Source organism: Terrapene carolina, unplaced genomic scaffold, assembly GCF_002925995.2.
Source record: "Terrapene carolina triunguis isolate 2854851 unplaced genomic scaffold, T_m_triunguis-2.0 Scaffold89, whole genome shotgun sequence".
NCBI lineage: Eukaryota > Metazoa > Chordata > Testudines > Emydidae > Terrapene > Terrapene triunguis.
This window is the reverse complement of record NW_020664440.1, coordinates 31,718,361-31,736,075: the sequence shown is the minus strand read 5'-3', so window position 1 is coordinate 31,736,075 and position 17,715 is coordinate 31,718,361. Positions and strand designations below refer to the sequence as shown.

Here is a 17,715-nt window from a genome sequence, read left to right as displayed (position 1 = left end):
GTCGCACTCCACCACGGGCCGGTACCGGGAAAGGGGGATATTAGGGAACCCGGGGGGTCGGTACCTTTCACCACGTCGCACTCCACCACGGGCCCGTACTGCTGGAAGAGCGCCCGCAGCTCTCCACTGGTGCAGGCCGCCGAAACATTACCCACGAAGATCTTGCAGGTGTTGGTGGGCCGCGGGCGGGACGGCTCCACCACGATGCGGCGGCCGTGCAGCTGGTGCCCGTTGAGCTGGGCGATGGCGCGGACAGCGGCCGCCTCATCCCGCAGGTGCACGAAGGCGAACTGCTTCATGAGAGCCACGCCGAGCACCGGGCCCACGGCGCCCGTGAACAGCTCGCCCAGCTCCTCGGCCGTGGCCTCCTCGGGCACGTTCCCCACGAACAGCTTCACTCCGGGACGCATGGCCGCGGCCGAGCTGGCACCGGGACGCCTGACAAAATGGCGGCAGCACCTCAAACCCTCCGAACGCTCAGATGGGAAGGAAAGAGGAAGGCACCACCCGGCCGTTGACACGCCTGCGCAGCGCGCTGAATGCCACCGCCTACGAGCAACTGCGCCTGCGAAGAGAGGCACTCGGCTAACGCCGCGCCTGCGTGCTACTGTTGGCTTGCGCACTCCTGCCTCTCCATCCGCGCCTCTGCTCTTCTCCTAGCAACGTCATTGCGCCTGCGCACTTGAGCCCCAACCGCCTGTAACCAGTTTTACATCCGTCACAATCCGCGCCACCGGCCCTAGCGCGCCTGCGTATTTCCGGCATCTCCCTTCCCTTGCGTAGTGACGAATGCACCTATCCGGGCCTCCGGGCACATGCGCAACGCCCGACCTTGCGTTAACTCGCCAGTAAACAAAATGGTGCTCCCGCCACCCACGTGCAGAGTGCTCCCTCTCGCCCTCAGGCTACGGCACGGTGATAGGCAGGCTGCGTCCACACCCAGTGACCGCATCATGTTCTTTTTCTGTCACGAGAACTACTCCATCCCCAACTCCCTCCCCCCAGCTGGGTGAGTGAGATCTCCCCACTCTCCTGCTGGGGGATTAGGGATCCCCCTTTCCCAAATCCCCCACCTCCAAGGCATCTGCCACCCAGCCCCAGAACCTATCCCAGAGGGGATGTGCCTCTGCATTTATACAGCATCTTGCACAGTAGGTGCCTGAGGACTGGTCACCACCACAATGCAAGCTGACCACCTTGGGCAGCAAGACAGCAGGGTGACAGTAGGAAAATATTATTTAATGGCAGATTCAGTGCACATGAAAGATACTTAAAGTCATCTCTGCCTCCACAGCTGATTTTAAATGGAAAACAGGCTACAACTTAACCCAGACCCTCCTCTCTGGCTGCCTATGCTCAGGCTGGAGCTATCTAGAAACATTTGTCAGGCATAGGTAGCTCAGCACCTTCTCCTCTTTTGCAGTGCATGCAATCCACAGCACTTGCAACCTTGGCTACTGCCAGACAGATTTCCCAAAACAGTCTGGGGCAAGCAGAGCAGCAAGGGACTTTGATCCTGAGCTCAAAGAAACCTTTGCAGGTTTCCTGTAGATACTTATGTAACTCCAGCGACTAATGCCCTCTGTGGACAATGTCCTATCTGTTTATGTGGCTTAGCAGAAAGAGCACTAGTTTAGGAAACCTGGGTTCTAAACCCAGCTCTGCCACTGGCCTGCTAGGTGACCTTGGGCAAATCACTTCCCCCCTGTGCTTCAGTTTCCTCATATGTAAAATGCAGATGATACTAAACCCCTTTGTAAAATGCTTGGTGATATGCTGGTTCAGAGTGCCAGATATGAACTAGTGATTATTAATATTTTATTATTAAAGATTCAAACCCCCCCCACCCATCTACTTAGTGCAAAAGTGATCACAAGAGAACTCCCAAGCTCCCTGCCTCCCCTTTTTCTAGTTCCCCCAGCAAAACCACCCTTGATATCCCTGCACTTTAAAAAGGAACAAATAAGCAGGGGGGGGGGGGGGGGAATAAAAAAGTTTTTTTTCTGCCTTTTCAAAACCCAAAGCAGCAAAAAACTGCAGAGCCTATTTACCGCTCCCCTATAAAATGAGACATCGTCTGCAGCAAGTTTAGGAGCACCCAGCTGGGGAAGGGTCAGGACACGAAACTGCTCAGAGGTTGGCAATAGAAGAACGAGACTGTGGTATGAGACGGGGACGCTGTGGAGAAGTCCAGTCCCCACCTAAAGCTCACGTCAGATCTCCTATACCGCAGGCCCAAAGTGCCACCCCTTTGATGTTAGAAACACACTGAGCCCCGGCATAGAGCAACAACCAGTAGGCACAATGTGGAGAAAGGAAAGTTATAATCCTACAGGTGAGGGGCGGGCTGGCCAAGCTTCCTCCTGGCTGGCCCTGCCACTGGCTTCTCCCGCTCCTCCCACAGCGTCACGCCATCGCAGGTGCAGATTTGCTTGGGGTTCTCGAACAGCCCAGCAGATCGGGCAATGATCCCACAGGCCAGCCTGGAAGGGAGGGAGGGAGCATTAGCAGATGCTGTGCTGCCAGGGGCTCCAGCCCCTGCAGACTAAATAGGCAGCCCCATGACCTGACCATTTGCCCAAAGGTCAGGCAAGACCAGACACATCTTACTTGTTACAGTGCAAGAGGCAAGCTGTACTAAGACAATAAAGAGGCATTAACCCCTCCTTTGACCATACCTGCGGATCCCACTCTTGCCTCATGCCCCTTTGGCGGGAGGGGGAAGGGGAGGAAGAGAGACTGACCCCCCTCAACTTCCTATAGCTCCCTTAGGCTAAGCCATCCTTCCTCCCATGCTCACAGTTGATCCCATTCCTCCATGCTGTTGCCCGGTCTGACAGTCAGCTTGACCCCCAAGTATTTGTGCCAGCAAGATGCTGCCTTGAGCTACTCCCCTGGTTCCTGCTTCTTCCCCCTGGCTCCTCACCTCTCACCCGAGTTCCCACAGACTTTAGAGAGTGGGTGACCCCCACGGCCAAGGTCGTCCTCACCAGAATCCACCACCAGAGAGCGGCCGATGATGTCCCAGACCTAGGAAGGATCACAGCCTTTGGCCATCCCTGTTGCATGTGTGGATCCCCAGCTCCCCTGGCAGAGGCCATTACAGTCCTGGGAAGGGCCTTCTGCATGATGAGAACCAGTGCATCCAGGCACAGCTTGGAGAGGGGTTTGCGCCCTGGAGCCAGGGAAAGTGCAATCAGCTCTAAAGGAGCTCTCAGGGAACAATGCCCCATCCCTGCGCCCTAGCTTCCCTTCGACTGCTGCCATCTCAGCCTCTGCCCCTCCCCAGGAGCTCGGCTCCCTGTCCCACTGCACCATGTGGGTGGCCCATCGGCTGGAGGGGGGTGAGTTTGGAGGGAAGATGAGACCCCACTCCTGCAGTTCCCAGGAGAGCAGCTGACGGAAGGTTTTGACTAGAAGAGGGGAAAGCAAAGGCAGCCCCGAACTGCTACATGCTCTTTGTGCTCCCCCCTTCCCACCTGGGATATTACACCTACTGCTTCAGGGTTCTGACTAGTTTAACTATTAGAGACCAGGGTGAGACCTAGTGTTTGGGGTCAGAATATCCCACATCTGCTACTGGAGGCAGACCTTCCTCTGAAGCAACTGGTGCTGGGCCCTGTGGAAGAAGAGATCCTGAGCGACATGGCCCTGGGGTCTGAGCTATTCAGGCAGTTCCTCTGTTCCTATGATATCCCTAAGAGCAAAAGTGTTTAGTAGGATTCATAAAAGGATCAGACATTCTCATCTCTATCAAGTGTCCGGAGTTATAATATTAGAGAACCTGGAGCTGAGGAAGGGAGTTATCCCTCTTGTTTCACAGCAGGAGTCTACCCCTAGCAAATGGGGTCAGGAGGAATGTTCCTTTGGGTGAGGTTATCCCATCAAAGCCTAATGGAGGGTTGAGAGCCCCTTCCTCTGAAGCAGCTGTGGGACAACTGGATGGGCTCGCTGTTCTGATCCACTGTAGTGATGCCTTTCTGAAAGGAACAGTAGGATCCCTCAATATGCCCTAATCTGACACAGCTCCCACTGGTGTCTCCCCAGCGATCCCTTGTGCAGATCAGGGGACCTCACCTTTAGCCGGGTGTCCTCCATCCGGAAGTCTGCTCTTCCATTGCTGCCAGCCAGCACGTTGCCAAGGTCTCCGAGATGCTGGAACAGAGCATCCACCCACACAGTCAGACCCTGGGAACTTTGACTCGAACCACAAACACAGCAAGAGCAGAGCGAATTTTCTTCACTCAAATTCTTTTCTGAAAAAAACCTAGCTTTTCAACCAAAACCAATATTTGGGTTGAAACTTTCTGGAATACTGACAAAGAAATGGCCCCAAAACCTTATGTTTAACCAAAAACGGTTTTTGAAAACCAAAATTGTTTACGGTTTTATGGAAAGATTTTGGGGGGAAATGTTTGTTTTTCAAAATTTCAAAGAAAACAACAATTGGTATTTTCCAAGGGGGTGGATAACAACTCTGTGGGCTGTGATCAGGCTGTGTTGGACAAGTATTTCAGTTTAGTTTGTTTCAAAGCCAGGCTGTGTCTGGCCCCACATGGCAAAGTGAGAGCCAACTAATGTGGGCATGCAAATGGAGACCATTGCTCAGAGGTCCCCAAGAGCAGCAGAGGCAGGAATGTGGCAGCCTGAGGACTGGAAAAGGTGCCTTTTCTTGGAGAACTACAATGTTTGAAGTCTTTGCTGTCTTTGGACAGGTGATTGACTGTTTCATTCTGGCTTACCCTCTATTGAGTCAACCCCCATGCCTCCTCAGCACCACACTGGGGTCAGTACTGACCGCCAAAGAAGAGCATCCCCTATCAAGTCACCCACTCTCCCCCAGTCACCCGCAGAACTGACTAAGAGGAGAGTGCCCTACTGAGTCCCCAGCTCCATGCAGCACAGCAAGCCACCCCTTCCATCACACTGGAGTGAGCATTGACTGAGAGGAGAGCACCCTCCCCAGAGGCACTCACCCCTCTCCCTGCAGCACTGCGCCCGCTAGCGTCGCCAAAGGGCACTGGGGCCAGCACTGACCGTGAGGGCAGAATGCATAAACATGACCAGAACTTACCCTGTGTGCATCCTGCGGGCCCCCGTGACGCTTCCCATCTGGGTTGAAATGGTCTCCACAACTGGGGAAAAAAACAAAACAAAAAAGGAAGCCAGGATGACCTAGTGCAGAGGCCTCACACCACAGCCTCCAGAGAGATCTGGCCGGCTACCTGCTCTACTCTACATTTCAACATAGGGTTGGAATGTGCACTGGCCAAAGGGGAAGGAGCTGAACAGGGAAACAGCCTCACCCCCCTCACAGCTCGTGTCCTCTTGCTGTGACTGTCTACGTGCCTCCCCCAGACACAGGCCAATCTCACTGAACTAGTGTCATCAGATGCACTCTTCACAGTTGCTGAAAAATGGAGGACCTAATGAAGAGGGCACTGGGTTGGGAGCCCTGGGTTCTATTACAGGCTCTGCCACTGACCTTAGGAAGGTCCCTCCCTTTGTCTCTCAATGCTTCAGTTTCCCCATCTGTTAAATGGGAATCTTGACACTAAATGACATTAAGTTGGGAGGCACTCATTTCCCTTAAGTACCTTTGCAAACCCCAGCTTGCTACACTGGACAGCAACACCTCTCTGCAGGGGAGAGGACTCTTACCTGTCACAGGAGTTCGTGACATCCCCAAATTCATGGACGTGCAGCCCATGCAACCCTGGCTCCAGACCATCAATGGTCCCTTCAATGAGACACTTCTCTGGGGAGACCTGCAGGAATCTAACCACCCCTTGGACGAGGCAGGGGCCTGACATCATGGCCACAGCTGCACCGAGGTTCTCTAAAAGGGAGGGCAAAGTCAGGTGGACACAGACAGTCACAGCCGCCCGCATTCCCCTCCCCAACCAAGATGTAGGGGAGCTCCTGCTGCCAGACAGCACAGCAAGCAGAGCAGCACCAGTGTCCAAGAACTCCCTGAGGAGCAGCTGAGAGGATGAAACACAGCACAGGCTGTTTAGGGAAGGGGAAGATATTGGCCACTCAGCATAATGGAACTGGGGACCGTTCTGTGTATTATGGTATGGCCCAGGGGCTAGGGCACTAGCCTAGGATTTGGGAGATCCAGGTTCAAGTCCTTGCTCTGCCCCAGTTTCCCTGTAGCAGCTGTGTTAGTCTGTATCTGCAAAAAGAACAAGAGTACTTGTGGCACCTTAGAGACTAACAAATGTATTTGAGCAAAAAAAAGCTTATGCTCAAATAAATTTGTTAGTCTCTAAGGTGCCACAAGTACTCCTGTTCTTTTTCCAGTTTCCCTGTTTGACACTGGGTAAGTCCCTTATCGGGAAACTGAGACACAGAGAGGCTAATAGCACTGCCCTGCCTCCCAGGGAAGCTGTGAGGGTAGATACAGTAAAGACTGTGAAGCACCCAAATACTACAGTGATGAGGATCATAAAACTACCTTACACAGATAGATCATATAGAGGCACCCATCTTACATCGGGGCCCCCGACATACCAGACACCACATGCCCTTCCCCCCGTTTCAGGTGCAGCATAGACACACAGTGTGAAGCAGCCCCTGCTTTGACGAGCTCACAGCATAAAGAGCCAAACACAATGACAAGAGGGGAAGGGATTTGCCCAGCAGCAGAGCCAGGAATAGAACCCACAGCAATAGACTGGAACTCCTAGCCGCTACCCCATGCTACCTCCTGTTCCTTTCAGGCTATGACCCAGGGACTCCATACTCACGTGGCTCACTGCTCCCCATGCCCTTCAGCACAGCCCGGCGGCCTGTGCTCTCCAGCAGGTCCTTCACCTTCCCAGCACTCATGCTGGTCTCCACCAGCACAGTCTGAGAGTCCAGCCGAATATCCAGCACCCGGAGTCCTGCAGGAAAAGCCCTGGCATGGTGAAAACAGCAGGAGCCCACAGCAGCTGTCATGGGGAATGGGAGGGCTGGAGCGTATCTCACCTGTTGCTCCTTGCAGAGAGGCCTGCACGGCATCCACACATTCCTGGCAGTTCATCTGCACTGCAAACTCCAGCTGGTTGATTTTAGGAGGCATGTGAGACAGGGTTTGTCATGGAAACCAACCCAACTCCCCACCTTGGCAGTCCTCATCCATCAGCCCTACCCCTCCCCTGGCCCATAACTACAACACCTCTTTTGAACATGGTTCAAAAAATAACTAGGTAAGTTCATGGAGGAGAGGTCCATCAATGGCTCTTAACCAGGATGGGCAGGGATGTATCCCTAGCCTGTTTGCCAGAAGCTGGGAATGGGTGGCAGGGGGTAGATCACTTGATGATTACCTGTTCTGTTCATTCCCTTTGGTCTGACCCAGCATGTTCACACCAGCAGAGGGGGGTTTCCTGTTCTCTCCAGAATTGCCCCCCACCTAAAGGAAGCTAAACCAACCACCTCATACCCTACAGCTATACAATCCTCCCTACATTGGGCAGTTTGGATTTCTCATCTCCAGCAACTTCCCCTCTCTCAATCCCTCCCACGCAGGGATTCTGCATTGTGCCACACGTGCTCATACATAAGGTGACTTTGCCCCCCATGTTCATTGGTCCACCCACAAGATATTTGTGTTCTGCCCCATTCATCCCTCTCCTTGCTACCCCTTACACAGGGGACTTTGCCCCAGAGGCATATGTCCTCCAGAAAGGGACTGTCTCTCATTCCCTCCACCACGGCACACAATTTCTTTCTTCTCCAGGCATATACGCAGGGGACTTAACCCTCAAGACGTGTACCTCCCCCACCCCCAGCATGCCCCCGTGACTCTCACTATCCTCCCAAAACACACACTGGGCACTATGTTCCCCCACCTACAAGCGTTGACAACTCTGAGGACAGATCTTATCACGAGTCTCATGTTGTTTGGCGTGCCCCGGGCTCCTGGCAGTGGGACGATCCCAGCTCAGCTTTGATTAAGCTCGGAAGAGCTTTGCAGTGCAAACAAACACAGGTACCAAAGGGGAAGGGACTTGCCCAATATCAGCAGCAGAGCCAGGAACAGAACCCTCCCCGCCTCGCCCCGGCACGTTGCCTCCTAGAGGCACAACCCAGCTTCCCCGCTGCGGAGTCTCCTTACCCGGCAGCTGGGGCCCCCTGCTTCCCCAGGCCCTGGCGTCGCCTCCATCGCTCGCTCCCGTTTGTCCCTCAGCTGTGCCCGCCCGGACCGGACTCGTTTCCAGGAAACGCGCCGGTAACGACACTTCCGACCGCCAGTCTGATTGGCAGAAGCTGAGACGCCGCCTAGCGGCCGCCGAGCCCCACCAAAGATCTCGCAGGGAAGGCACGAGCTATTTCCGGTGCGCTGTTACCATGGAAACTCTGCTTGCTGAGACGCCCTCCAGGCTCTGAGCCGGGAAGTGGCGAGCAAGGGCCGGGCTGAGCCCCGGGATTAGGACGCAGCGGCTGGGGGTTGAGGTGAGCCCAGAGGCCTGCCTCCCCCCGTGGGCTGGGAGCCGGGAACGAGAGGCTGCTGGGAGGCCGAGGGTCAGAGTCCTCTCTGGGCCCCTGAGCGGGCGTGTCCGTCATGCCCCGCGCTGGCTCCTCCTGGGATCTCTATGCCTTGGAGGAGACGGAGGAAGTGACCCAGACGCTGCACCAGGTCTACCAGGACATCCTGGCCCCGCTCTCCCTCTTCCAGCCTCCTTCAAAGGGGCCCCCAGGAGCCTCACAGCCCACCCCAGCCCCACCCCCACCCAGCCCCCAGCTCCATGGTACACAGGAGACTAGTTCTGCCGAGCCTCCCAGCACCCCGGAGACTAGCCACACGCTACCAGCTGGCTCCCTAAAGACTCCAGTGCCTGCATTCTCTATCCCCGTTTCCCTAGCTGCTCTGACCCAGTTGATTGAAGGGCGCCTTTCTTTGGGCAGGGAGTCCTTGCCCATCTCCAGCCAGGCAGGACAGGTCTTCAAGGAGATCATCCTGGCAGAAGTAAAATTCGCCTGGGAGGATGCCAGTCACTCACTCTCCAACCCAGCCCTCAGCAGCTGGCAGAACAAGGACCTATACCAGCATCTGGTGTCATACATCACACTTGTCTCTGAACACCTCTTCTTCCACTATCTCTGCCTGATGGAGCTCCACCGGGGCATGGCTGTCTTCACTGACTATGCCAACCTCACCCGCTTCGCAGCCCAGCTCTCTCTGGACTGCTCCAGTCTCCTCAATATGGCTGCCATCCAGCGCCATCTCATTGCAGAGCTGAAGACCCCGCAGAACCACTTTTTTCTTGACAGTAAGCCAGCTCGGCCAGAGCGAAAATGGCCACCACAGAGAGGCCGGCACTCAGCCAGAAGCACTGTGGGCTGCCGCCTCGGCCTCACCATGACTCACTTCATCAAACTGACCAGGCCCCACCTGCAGACATGCAGGCAGAAAATCGCAAAGGATATCAAAGAACTCGAGGAGATACCCCCACTGGACTTAAGCAGAGTCCATCACTTGATCCCTAATGTAGAGACTTTTGACAGTTGCTTTACCAACCTGCCATGTGTAGCAGTGAGAACCCCCTGCTCCTGTACCCCTGCTTCAGAAGATCAGGAAGTCACAAAGAGGGTCAGGCATGAGGCTGGCTCCATTTCCAAAAAAAGTCATTCATTGCCCAATATGAGAGCCGGGCAACTCCTCTCAGATGAACTTGGGATCCATCTTCCCCCTCGCCCCCTCACACCGATAGTGCCCAGTCACTATGCTGAGTCAGCAACAGATGGCAATCTTGAAGAGTCCATGGCCATAGCCAAGGACCTTCGCAAGCTAGTTCAAGGCTCCCTCCTCAGAAGTGGTAGCAGAAGAGATGAGAGTGAGGACGCAGAACTGCCTCCCATCATTGGAGCACTGACACGACACAGAGCCAATGTAACCAAACTCCAGCAGCTTCAGGAGACACTTAGATGCCTCCAAGAAGAGGAGATGGCTGAGCAACAGCTGAGAGATATGGTAGTTTTTGCACCACCCACTCACCCTCAAGCTGCCACGGTGAATCTTCAAATACACCATGGCATGGTAGCAAAGGCAGCTGACCTACAAGTGTCCAACAGAGCACTTGTTGACTCTGTGGCTATTCAGAGAGATGGCCCCTTGTACAATGATCTTCTGGGAGAGATTGATACTGCTACAGTGAGTTACCTGGATGCAAACCTCTCAGCTGGGGAAGAGATCCGGGAAATTTACAAGGAACTGATAAAAATCATCCCCACAGAGTATCTGAGATTTGACCAAGGACCCTTGATAGAGCCTGCAGCTGTGAACGTGGACTTATCCAACAGCTTGGCTTCCTCCACACTGACCAAAAGGAAAAATGAGCAGGTAATCAATACAGAATTGAATAAGCTGCTGCCCGCTGGACCGTTCAGCACCCAGAAAGTCACTACACCAGTGCAATCAAGTTTGCCCCTCGTGATTGCCCGTAAACAAAAAACCACCTGGTATCAGTGGTGGAAATCCACCCTCAACGCCGATGACTACCTGAAATATGTCTCCACCAAGGAGTCTGATTACCTGCATGTGATATTTCATTTGTACAATGAGGGGGAGGAGCCACTTTTCATAGATGAAGCCCAAAAGAAACAGTTGGAGGAAGCACTGAGAGAGGTAAAACGGAAAGTGGCAGAGATCCGCTCAAAGAGAGAGAAGTACATGCCTGGGATGTGGAACACAAACACCATCATGCTTGGCGGGCTTGGGACTTTTGAGGACCAGGACCGTAAGCCTGAAGACCTCAGAGTGCTGCAGAAGCGACTGGAGAGACTCTGGGAAGTTCTTCATTTCCCTGATAGGGAGAGGCTTGATATGGCGATTAAGTACAGCTCCAATCAGTCTTATGCTCAGCTCCCAGCTATGCTCAAAGCCTGGGAGAAAGCAGCAAAGAGTATCCAGGAACGGGAGCTCTTGCTGGTAGAGCTGGAGAAGTTTGAGCAAACCGCCTCTGACCCAAACCGCTTCTTTGAAAGGAGCCTTGAGTCTTTTGCCACACGCACCTGGGAGTCGAGGACCAGAGGCCGCCTGTATGCAGCGATCGCCCAGTGCGACACCGACCTCTACATCATTCTGCCCCAGATCAAGGAGAGGTTCCATGACACTGTGACTTTCAAGGGCCGCCCATACTTGGAGAAGATGCGGTGGGACAAAGTGGAGATGTTGTACTGGCTGCAGCAGGAACGCCGTGCTGGTGCCCTGGCAAAAGAAACGGGGAGAGAGGCGAGGCTTTGGAAGCTACCTCCACTGGCTCAGGTAGGCAGCAGTGTGGGATTCTCTCCCCCATCCCAGTAATGTGCAAAGGAAAACGGATCATCTGGGTAAATGACTCAATGGGGACAGTTCTCTGATCTTGCCAGGCCAAAGTAAGGATCTTCTGTAGTCACCCTGTGATGGAGAATCATCAGAAGAGGGTGAGGGAAGTGCCAAACGAGCAATAAATACATTACAAAGCCAGAGCAGTTAATTATTCCCTGGATCCATTACTGGCTGGTGCATCTGTTCTGGACTCAGCGTACACAGCTTAGAGCAGCATCACTCACACGCCTATCCTTGTAGAAAATCCAGGGAGCAAAGCTGGGCTCAGGGAGGCAGATGCCAGTGTTTGGAGCACCCAAGGTGGAATGCAGCAGCCAGAAGAGGGAAGGGGAGACAGAGCATTCCATCAGAAGGTGGGAAGGAAATTGTGAGGAAGTATGGAACACCATGCAGGAAGGGATGGGAACTGGGATGGGGGGAGAGAGAGGATTCACTGGAGTAGGGGACATATAGGGAGAAGGAATGATGCAGGGAGGGAAAACAAACCAAGTTATTTTGGGCCATAAACCCCCTAGAGATGGGGTGCAAAACACTCAGCGTTGGCCTAACTCTGCTCCCACTTACATCAGTGATATTTTCACGCTGACTGTAATGGGAGCAGTCAGGTTTTGCAAAGCCCAGCCCTAGGGAGTTTGTTCTCTGAAGGGCCAACGTTCTCTAAAAGGCCCAGAGTGGGCAGGAGGAACTTGGTCAGTGTAATGGTAGGTACAAGCAATGAGCTTGTTGGGATTCTTCAGCCTACATTATACAGTTCAAGGAGTTGGACTGTATGATCCAACTGGGCATTTCTGGACTTCATATCAGTGAACCCAGTGGGCCTGGGACCACCTAACACAGCTATAAAAATGGTACCCACATCTCCTCAGTGCGGGGGGGGATTGGAACTGGAAATTCATTGGAGAAAGAAGAGTTGGGAGTCAGCCCAGATATCACAGCTCAGCACGGCTTTGAAGGAAGATTGAGCTACAGCAAACTAAGGCCACTTCACTCCTTCAGTTAATTCAGCTTTCCAGAGTGTCCATGTGTAGACCAACCCTCATAGGCAGCCAAAACCAGACTGCCTGAATACTTGGAAGTCACTCCAACCCAATGTCTTCCGCCACAAGATCATGCTCTGCAGTGAGGGTTCTTCCCAGACCCAATGTCACCTGCCCAGTGTCAGCTGAAGGGGACTTTTTCAACATAGGGAGCAATAATATTTTATTATGGAAAATATCTATTAACCCCTCCATACCCTATTCAAAATGGCACAACCACATCAGCTGCAAACTATTAAAGTCACCTGTAGGGACAGATTAAGCCTGGAAAATTACAGCCCCAGATATGAATTCATCCAACTTAAAACAGAGACCATCCTTCAGCTTTAATGACAGCAATCCCACAGTACTATTCATCTGTGCACTTTGCAAAGATCAGTATTATCCCCATTTTACAGAAGGGAAAATAGGCACAGAGAGAGGAAGTGATTTGCCCAATGTCACCCAGCAGGCCAGTGACCTCCCAAGTCCCAGTCCACTGCTTTATCCACTAGGCCATGCAGCCTTGCCCCAGAGAGGCATCCACTGTAGCAGAGAATCAGCACACAGCATCCACAGCTGACTTTGCTGGCGAAGATTCCCACTGGCTAAATGAGCTGGATGGGACCCTGGCTTCACAAGGACAGGGATAGGCTGCAGCGTTCCCTTGTGTCAGAGGCACCTTGGTGCCTTCTCATATGGCATTAGTAAGGGAGACACCACTTCTATATCCCACAGTGCAGGGAAAGCTACCTGTGGGTAGCACTTAATAACTGCCTATTTCTCATAGCTGGCGATAAGAGCACCTCACATTTACAGATCAGGCTGCAAGCTCCAGCTGCTGGCCAGGCTATCCAACTGCTTGGGCGCTCAGCTCAGTTGCAGGTACACACATGGGCCACCGTACAGCCCAGCCAATGGCCATTCCTACACCCTAGCCTGTGGAACTCAATGCCACAAGACATCATCAAGGCGAACAACTTAGCAGCATTCATAAAGGGGTTGGACAGTATATGGCTAAAGGGAATCTCCACGAGTTCCAGAAGGGATCCAAACAGTCCTGCATCGGGGCATTTATCAACCACTAACTCTTGAGGTCAGGAGAGAATGGCTCAGGAGGACAGGTTATCCCCTCACAGCAGGATTTCTTGGCCCTTCCTTTTGTAGTGATCACTATTAGAGACAAGATACTGTGCTAGAGGGATTCTCTCATCTGATATATTGTAGCTGTTCTTATGTTCCTAATGAGTAACCACATGGAGACAGGCAGGGGAAATAATATATATACAAGGGAAGGATGAGGCCCGCATAGAGTGGTGTAGATGGACAGGTGGAATGTGCCTAGGTGCAAACTCCACCAAGAAAGTAAGTCTGCATTTATACAGCTCGATGGATGGAGCATCCAGCTTCTGAGGACAGTCAGTTTTACAAATGGGCAAGCAAAGATTAAGCAAGCGGGTGCAGTGACTCACTGTCAGAGCCAGGCATAAAATGCAGGTTCTGGCCTCCCCCCTCTCTACTCCAGACACTCCTTTAACAAGAACAACCCAAACATTTCTAAGAAAATACCTTTATTTTCCCCTCACAAAAAATAGTTTCCTCCTCTATGCTGCAGGGAGCATCACCTGCAACAAGGACTGGATCGCACAGAGCAGGTGCTTTGCATGCTAAGATGGAGAACCAAGTAGCCAGTTTTGAGAGTGAGAGAACTCTGGTTGCCATCATCTGACTTGGGCCTGGTAGTACATCTGGTTTCTGCTCCCCTGGGGGTGAAATAAAGCAGAAGAGCTTAAATGGGGCACAGAAACATTAATGTGTCCTCAACTGTCTTCTGCGCTCTCCAGTGTCACTCGAATCGCTCCCAGCTCTAGCTGTCTCCCATTGCCTGCATCCACTTCATCCACAAGCTGCCCCACAGTGGCATGGGCATACTGATCTCTTGGCAATCAGTACTTTTGCACTGGAAAGTGGGTGAGGAACAGTTAACCTTTAGAATGCTGAAGACCAATGTTATCATGCCTGTGCCTCTGCCTCTCCCTAGCAGGGGGCCACCATGCCTCCACTCAGAGACCATTCTCCCAATCATGTGCCCCAGGCCCTGAGCTCAGTCCCCAACCCACTGCTCACCACTTCCCCCTTGGATTCCCAGCTTCGTGAACCAGAGCGCAGGGAGCATCCAACAGAGCACAGGGGGTGAAATGAGGTTTCTGCCATCTAAGAGCCAGAACCCCTCTCTCCTGCCAGCATATAGCACCCTACCTTGGAAATGAAGGCATTAGCCAGGGCCCTCAAGAATTACAAGGCAGAAGCAGGATGGTCTGTGACATTGAGAAGGGGCTCCTTAATTTACAGTGCAGTAGGCTGCACGCATACACTTTTCCAAGCTGGGGCTTGGACATTTTCAGAACATAGACTAACCTGTCCTCACTACCTCCCTGGCTAGAAGAGTCACTACCACTAGAACCCCTACCTACACAGGCAACTTGGCCAAGGCTGCTGGACACCTCAAGGATAGAGCAGGGATGACGATTTGGGGAGTTCCAATCCCCAGCTTTGCTCAGGATAGGAGGAAACACTGCCTCTCAATAAAGGCCACTTCCATTCATTACTCTCCTTTCATTGGAGGGGTTCAGTTCACTCCGAACTGCCAGTTTCAGCCAAGCAGCAATCCATGGGCAGCCGAATTTTTTATCTCACCCGCAGCTAGACTAAAAGAGCAACAACATGTGAGAGTCAAGTACAGTTTGGCTTCAGGAACAGCCAGTCCACACCCAGTAACAGCTCTGGGGCATAAAGGTGGTAGCTTCTTCCAGGCCCATGGAACCATCCTCTCAATCACTACTCTATGGAAAAAATTAGACCAAGATTTTTAAACAAAATGCAATCCCCACAGTGAAATCCTGTGTCAGAAGCTGGAATTGCTGGCAGCTCTTCCTAGGACAGGTCAGTGTTGGGAATGCCACCAGCTCCAGGATAAGATACGTTCCAGCTGCTTATAGAGAGGGTGAAGTGTGTGGTTTGTACCAGATGCTGAGGGGAAAAACTTGGCATGCTGGTCCTTTTCCCCACCAAGAGCTGTTTCAGAAGCAGCTGGTGCAGCACAAGGATGCTGCTCTAGGTCAGGCTCTCTCTGAATCGTTGCACAATTCGCGCTCTCACTGCCCGGGCCTCACTGGAGATCTGAACAAAGGGGGTTTGCACTGGGAGCTCCGGGTCAGCATCCGACCCCTCCACCAGCTCCTCCCCCTCTGCCAGGTCTAAGGGCATCCTGCGGCTCAGGGCGATGTTGTGCAGGATACAGCAGGCCAGGAAGATCTGGCAGACTTTCTGGGGGGTGTACTGCAAGGAGCCACTTGATTTATCCAGGCAGCGGAAACGCATTTTCAAGAGGGTGCATGTCTGCTTGAGCACCGAGAGGGCCTCCTGGTGCATGGCATTGTACTTCTCCTCTCCCGGACTACATGGGAATAAAATTGGAGTCATGAGCCATGTTTTCAGCGGGTAACTTCGGTCTCCTGCAGGCACAGAAGGAGGATAAAAGAAATATGTTAGCACAGACTCCCCCAGGCCTTTGGAATCTGAGCTCCCACCTTTCTTTAGGGGAAATGAAACCAAAGCACTCCCACCCCAGCCCCATAATGCGCTGTTAAAGACCACACATAGTTTAGATCTTCATCTTCGCACATTCTTAAATACGTTAACTAGTCCCATTACAGCCAATGGACTGTTCATAGGCTGAAAGGTACCTGTGTGCTAAGTACTTACCAGGGTCTAAGTCTGCTCCGTATTCACACTGGGAGCAGTTACAGCTCTTATCTTTCTAGATGAACCTTGCCAGTGGAGTGTCCAAGCACCTCATCATTTTACCCACATACCCCCATGAGGCAGAGAAGTCCCTTTTACAGGCACAGGGTGGGATTAAGTGACTTGCTGAAGGTCACACAGCAGGTAAGTGGCAGAGTGGTGAATTGAACTCAGCACCCTATTCCCTGGACCATCCTTCTTACCTATTGTCAGTCATGCTGAGATACAGATCATCCCGCCAGGTGCCGGGCGTGAGGGATCACTATGTTCGGTGAACAGGGTCAGGGGGCTGCTCCACCATGGAGAGGCCTCTCTGGTTGCCCACCCCCCAGAGCATCATTGTCTGTCCTGACTCACCCAGCAGCCACAGCCCGTCAAGCCGGGCTCCGTCAAGCAGCCGAGCCAGGGCAGAGTTCTCCAGCACGGCGGCGTTGGGGCAGGAGCCAGGGTACTTGGCCACCACGTTGATGATGGTGCCATGGGAATCACACACCACCTGCATGTTCATGGAGTGGTAGTTGCGGGCATTGCGGTAGGCAAGCTCATTTTCTGAGGGGGCCCGCAGCGCCACATGCATGCTGCCTAGCAGGCCCAGCACCCCAGGGAAGCGGCCCTCAGCATGCCCTGCCGTGGGGACTGGGACGGGGAAGGTAATGTAGCGGGCAGCCCGGCGCTGCAGTGCCTCCAGGAATTGGGCCAGGCAGTTGGACATGGCTGACTGGCTGATGCCTGTAGTGTCCCGTGTGGCTGTCTGGAAGGAGCCTGAAGCCAGGAAGGTAAGGGCTGAGGTCACCTTGACGGCCACCGGCAGGGCATGGCTGCGACCTGTCAGGCTCTCCAGGTCAGAGCCCAGCTCGCTGCAGAGCCCCGCAATAGCTGCCTTGTCCAGACGATAGCGCCGCAGCACCTGCTCCTCGCTGAGGTCCAGGAAGGAGCTGCGGGCGCGGTACACCCGGTGCTCAGGGTAGAAACGGCGCCGCCTGCTCCGCTTTCTCCGGGCCCCCGTGGCCCCCTCACTGCTGCGCTCCCGCACCCGCCGCAGCAACAGCACTGCCTCCGACATCTTTCCCACGCCTAGCGGGCCCCGGGGGCAGGAGCCACCCCACGCCTAGCGGGCCCCGGGGCTCCCAACCCCTAGCGTAGCTAAGGGAGAGAAACAAGGAGATCCACCCCCATACCCCCAAGGCGAGAGAAGGGCTGGTGGCAGCACAGGTCGCGCAGCCCGGTTGCCAGGGAGCCCCTCAGGCAGGAGCCCTACCCCCAGCAGGGGTGGGAGGTGCGAGCTGGGCGTGTCGGGAGATGCCCATCTACACACCGCCTAAGGGTCTTGATGCCGCCAGCGGGCACCTCCCCCACCCCCAGAAAAGAGGGGCAGGAGGCGCCCGGGAAGGGGGCAGGGGCCACTGGCCGAGCAGGGCGCGGGTAGCACGAAGCCGCTGTGCCCAGTCGGCAACCGCAACCAAATTCTTCCAGTCTCGCCGCAGCTCCAGCGGCCCAGACCCCGGAACGAGCACGACGCAAAGAGATCCCGCCCTTCCCCGCCAGCCCTGATTGGCTGCACTCCCCTCATGTGAC

At 53.9% G+C, this 17,715-nt stretch overlaps 4 protein-coding genes across 6 annotated transcripts in view; 1 reads left to right on the top strand and 3 right to left on the bottom strand.

Moving 5' to 3' along the window:
- Positions 1-561, bottom strand: part of LOC112105826 (RNA-binding protein 14-like) — a 13,797-nt gene extending 13,236 nt beyond the window's left edge. For all 3 annotated transcript variants that reach the window (XM_024198785.2, XM_024198788.2, XM_024198786.2), the window contains exon 1: positions 65-561. In XM_024198785.2, coding sequence (XP_024054553.1) covers positions 65-410 — 346 coding nt within the window. In that variant the 5' untranslated portion in view covers positions 411-561. The remainder of the gene's footprint in view (positions 1-64) is intronic.
- A 1,450-nt stretch (positions 562-2,011) lies between these two features.
- CCS (copper chaperone for superoxide dismutase) lies at positions 2,012-8,268 on the bottom strand. The gene is made up of 8 exons (XM_024198789.3): positions 8,108-8,268; positions 6,976-7,048; positions 6,753-6,890; positions 5,662-5,839; positions 5,075-5,135; positions 4,078-4,155; positions 2,927-3,030; positions 2,012-2,483 (listed from the first exon to the last, which is right to left on the bottom strand). The coding sequence occupies exons 1-8, from the start codon at positions 8,153-8,155 to the stop codon at positions 2,330-2,332; spliced, it is 834 nt and encodes a 277-aa protein (XP_024054557.1). The 5' UTR covers positions 8,156-8,268; the 3' UTR covers positions 2,012-2,329.
- Positions 8,269-8,554: 286 nt separating this feature from the next.
- Positions 8,555-11,296, top strand: CCDC87 (coiled-coil domain containing 87). The gene has a single exon (XM_024198837.1). The coding sequence runs from the start codon at positions 8,555-8,557 to the stop codon at positions 11,294-11,296; it is 2,742 nt and encodes a 913-aa protein (XP_024054605.1).
- A 2,594-nt stretch (positions 11,297-13,890) lies between these two features.
- On the bottom strand, positions 13,891-17,645 carry LOC112105828 (putative nuclease HARBI1). Its single transcript, XM_024198790.2, has 2 exons — positions 16,498-17,645; positions 13,891-15,851 (listed from the first exon to the last, which is right to left on the bottom strand). The coding sequence occupies exons 1-2, from the start codon at positions 17,201-17,203 to the stop codon at positions 15,451-15,453; spliced, it is 1,107 nt and encodes a 368-aa protein (XP_024054558.1). The 5' UTR covers positions 17,204-17,645; the 3' UTR covers positions 13,891-15,450.
- Between the last annotated feature and the right edge of the window lie 70 nt (positions 17,646-17,715).

Coding starts and splice junctions, on each gene's coding strand:
- CCS (XM_024198789.3), bottom strand. CDS start 8,155: ATGGAGGCGACGCCAGGGCCTGGGGAAGCAGGGGGCCCCAGCTGCCGG. Junction 7,049..8,107: donor CAGGGGGCCCCAGCTGCCGG/GTAAGGAGACTC, acceptor AAAATCAACCAG/CTGGAGTTTGCAGTGCAGAT. Junction 4,156..5,074: donor GCCCGCAGGATGCACACAGG/GTAAGTTCTGGT, acceptor GCTCTGTTCCAG/CATCTCGGAGACCTTGGCAA.
- CCDC87 (XM_024198837.1), top strand. CDS start 8,555: ATGCCCCGCGCTGGCTCCTCCTGGGATCTCTATGCCTTGGAGGAGACG.
- LOC112105828 (XM_024198790.2), bottom strand. CDS start 17,203: ATGTCGGAGGCAGTGCTGTTGCTGCGGCGGGTGCGGGAGCGCAGCAGT. Junction 15,852..16,497: donor TGACGGGCTGTGGCTGCTGG/GTGAGTCAGGAC, acceptor CTGTGCCTGCAG/GAGACCGAAGTTACCCGCTG.